Source organism: Pieris rapae, chromosome 8 (genome assembly GCF_905147795.1).
Source record: "Pieris rapae chromosome 8, ilPieRapa1.1, whole genome shotgun sequence".
NCBI classification, from domain to species: domain Eukaryota; kingdom Metazoa; phylum Arthropoda; class Insecta; order Lepidoptera; family Pieridae; genus Pieris; species Pieris rapae.
In genome coordinates, this window is record NC_059516.1 from 3,814,656 (window position 1) to 3,817,597 (window position 2,942).

At 32.4% G+C, this 2,942-nt stretch overlaps 1 protein-coding gene across 1 annotated transcript; it reads left to right on the top strand.

Moving 5' to 3' along the window:
* Window positions 1-1,566: 1,566 nt before the first annotated feature.
* On the top strand, window positions 1,567-2,679 carry LOC111001539. The gene is made up of 2 exons (XM_022271469.2): window positions 1,567-1,765; window positions 2,173-2,679. Exons 1-2 carry the CDS (start codon window positions 1,586-1,588, stop codon window positions 2,677-2,679), a joined length of 687 nt encoding a protein of 228 aa, XP_022127161.2. The 5' UTR covers window positions 1,567-1,585.
* Window positions 2,680-2,942: the final 263 nt, after the last annotated feature.

Here is a 2,942-nt window from a genome sequence, read left to right on the forward strand (position 1 = left end):
GAATTCTATCGAGAAAAATGACATTTTCTAGAAATAATTCCTAGCTATATATATATACAAGAATTGCTCGTTTAAAGACATAAGATTACTTCTATTACTTGGTACAATATTAATGTTAAACTTCTAATTTTAGCGTTTCTCGCGCCCAGGCCACGCCACGTCCGTAGGCGTAGATTACATCTATCCCAGGGGAACTGCTTCTTATTTGCGTAATAAATAAAAGGAAGTACAATATTAATTATTAATTTAACTGTATATATTGTAGTGTTCAATCAAATGCACATAGCTTCAACCATATTGTCGCATCTCGCTTCACGCATTCCTGCGCCCTTTAATTAGTAAATACTGTTGAAAATTGGTATGTATAATGTAAAGCTAAGAAGCTATATTATGATATTATCTATGGATTTCATTTCAAATTAAATAATTAGTTGGACAATCATAGAATTTGTTTAGATCATCAGTGGCAAGCAAGATCTTGGATTCAGATTTCGGGTTTTTCTCGTAGTTAGTTTTTTATTCTATAGGCTTCCGTGTCTGACACACGCCATTTTGTGAATGACAAAAGCATGTCCATTTCGATGCGATATTTGTCACATAGCCAGAAAAGTCCATTCTTTTTTGTTTAAACTTACCACCTGTTTAGGATTACGCCACTTTTTTAGTATTTTTTTTTAGTTTGAGTTAGAAAATATGATAATAAAAATAATATGTAACAAGTATCCTTCATAAGAGTCTTCAAGATCATTGTTGTTGTACATTGTTTAAGAATGTTTTATCAACAAAATCATGATCATACTAGCATTGTGCGTAGCATCAACAGTTGGAAATCAAAAATTACGAACAATGAACGTGTATTTGTCGATTTTAATTTTAACATCATTCATACTAAGCGTAAGTAATCTTTTATTAATCATTTTAAAATGCACATTTCAAATTATTATTCCTTTAAAATTATAGAGCCGTAAATTTCATATTATACAGTTCCTACTGCATGACATCATCTCAAATAAAATTAATTTCAGCTCCCTTCTAGAAAAGTTGCCCTTCCTTGTTCCTGCCACCAGACTCGTAAACGTTCTTTGTTTCATGTTCCTCACATCAACACTAACTATGCAAAAACTCAGTTTTGTATCGCACCGCCCGGACATACAACGAACAATTTTTAAGCCTTGACTTGTTTAAGCTTTCGCGGAATATGGGTAAAAGACGTATTAAGAATATTCATAGCGCAAAATCACTTGCATCATGAGCATACACACACACACTTTCACGTACTCCTCATTTTTACATCCACACAACACAGCCAAATTAAGCACCACTTAGTTAAATGTATTGAATAATAGTTATTTGTTGGCTTCCTTTTGTTAATTTTTTAACCTGTTTGTTGAGTTGTGTGTATTCCATCTCTGGCTATATTTTAGTGCATCTTTTTGTTATTACATATAATTTATGTTAGCTGTAGGATTATGAAATAAGTAAATATAAAAAACACTTTTAGTTAAAACACATTTCACACACAACTTGCCAGAATTATTCTTAGTTCACGATGATATTTTGGTACAATTGGTCATTTCAACACGATATGACAAAACATTTCAATCTAGCTGATATTCAGGAAGCTTGGCAAACATTAGAAGACAGGCGGTATTCTCGTAATTTAAGAGGGGACTACCATTACCACACAAAACGACACATGCTGCCTCGAGAAGGTGAACCAAGAAAACGCGCTACTTCACAACGACCAAAGGAATTAAGAAAAAAGGTATGTTATATATATTCTTTACTACGTAATTTTGTAGGCTTGTTTCTAGTAACAAGTAAATGAGCCAACATAGATCTTCGTCAATCTTATACAATGACGCAATAGGACATGTAAACTAGATGTATGGCCTGCATCGTGACGTAATAAATGGCACTAGGGTATTTTGCATTTCTGTATATTTGTTAGAAATATTTAAAAAATGAATCACTAGGGTCTTATCATAGAGCATATTCTTTACAAGCAAGTGGGTGATTAAATGTTAATATTATTACGCAAAAAAATGTCCAAATTAAAACATATTTTACAGTACCATATATAATATATATTAATAAATCGATTTTTGATATGAAACGAGATCAAATCAATGAAATCTATTTCACAAGAATACATTTCAAATATGCTTACAGCCTTCTGGTCATCTAACACCTTTAAACGAAGATGATATAGAAAATGATGAAGTGGTTTCCGTGGCAGTAGGACCACCAGCGATTAGACCCAAATACGACAAACTATCAAAAAGTAATGGAAAATTAGTCCCATCTAACATCAATGCTAGTGATAATAAAGCCAGCAGCAATCTGGTTAAAGATGTTTTATTACAATTAGGAAGAGAGTTCTTGTCACGTCAAGTATCTGAAGATTTTGTGTTTGGACAATACGTTGGAATGGCTATGAAAAATCTTACAGCAGATTTGAAATTGAGAATGCAACATGAAATTTTAGAACTTATAGTTAAATATCAAAAGATCAGATCTGAACTACAAGCAACGACCGCACAACCCGAGGATAAAAGTACTAGTACTGTTTATAGTGAATTCAAAGACAAAGGAGAACTAAAAGAGAAAGAAAAGAAAAACGACACGGATGAAGGTTGGCCGGATTTCAATAACTTAGCTAAAATTGTTGGTAAATAGAGCCCTTGCTGTTAACAGTTAACTGTAATTGTGTTACACAAGACTATAATTTTAAGGCAAAAAGTAAAATAATATAAAGTTTTGTGGACAAGTTGTAAACTTATTATTAAAAAATAGTATTATCGTCTTTAATTTACGCTAGTACCAGACCATAAACGTGAATTTAAAAGTGAATATAATAACATGTATTACATAGTTCGGTGGTACGAGTGCGCATGAGCCTTGAATAAATTTGCGTTTTATTCATTACTAGCTGACCCGGC

Bases quoted from the DNA above. Each gene is read 5' to 3' on its own strand.
- LOC111001539 (XM_022271469.2), top strand. From the start codon at position 1,586: ATGACAAAACATTTCAATCTAGCTGATATTCAGGAAGCTTGGCAAACA. The intron at 1,766-2,172 runs GTATGTTATATA...ATATGCTTACAG, and splicing joins CAAAGGAATTAAGAAAAAAG to CCTTCTGGTCATCTAACACC.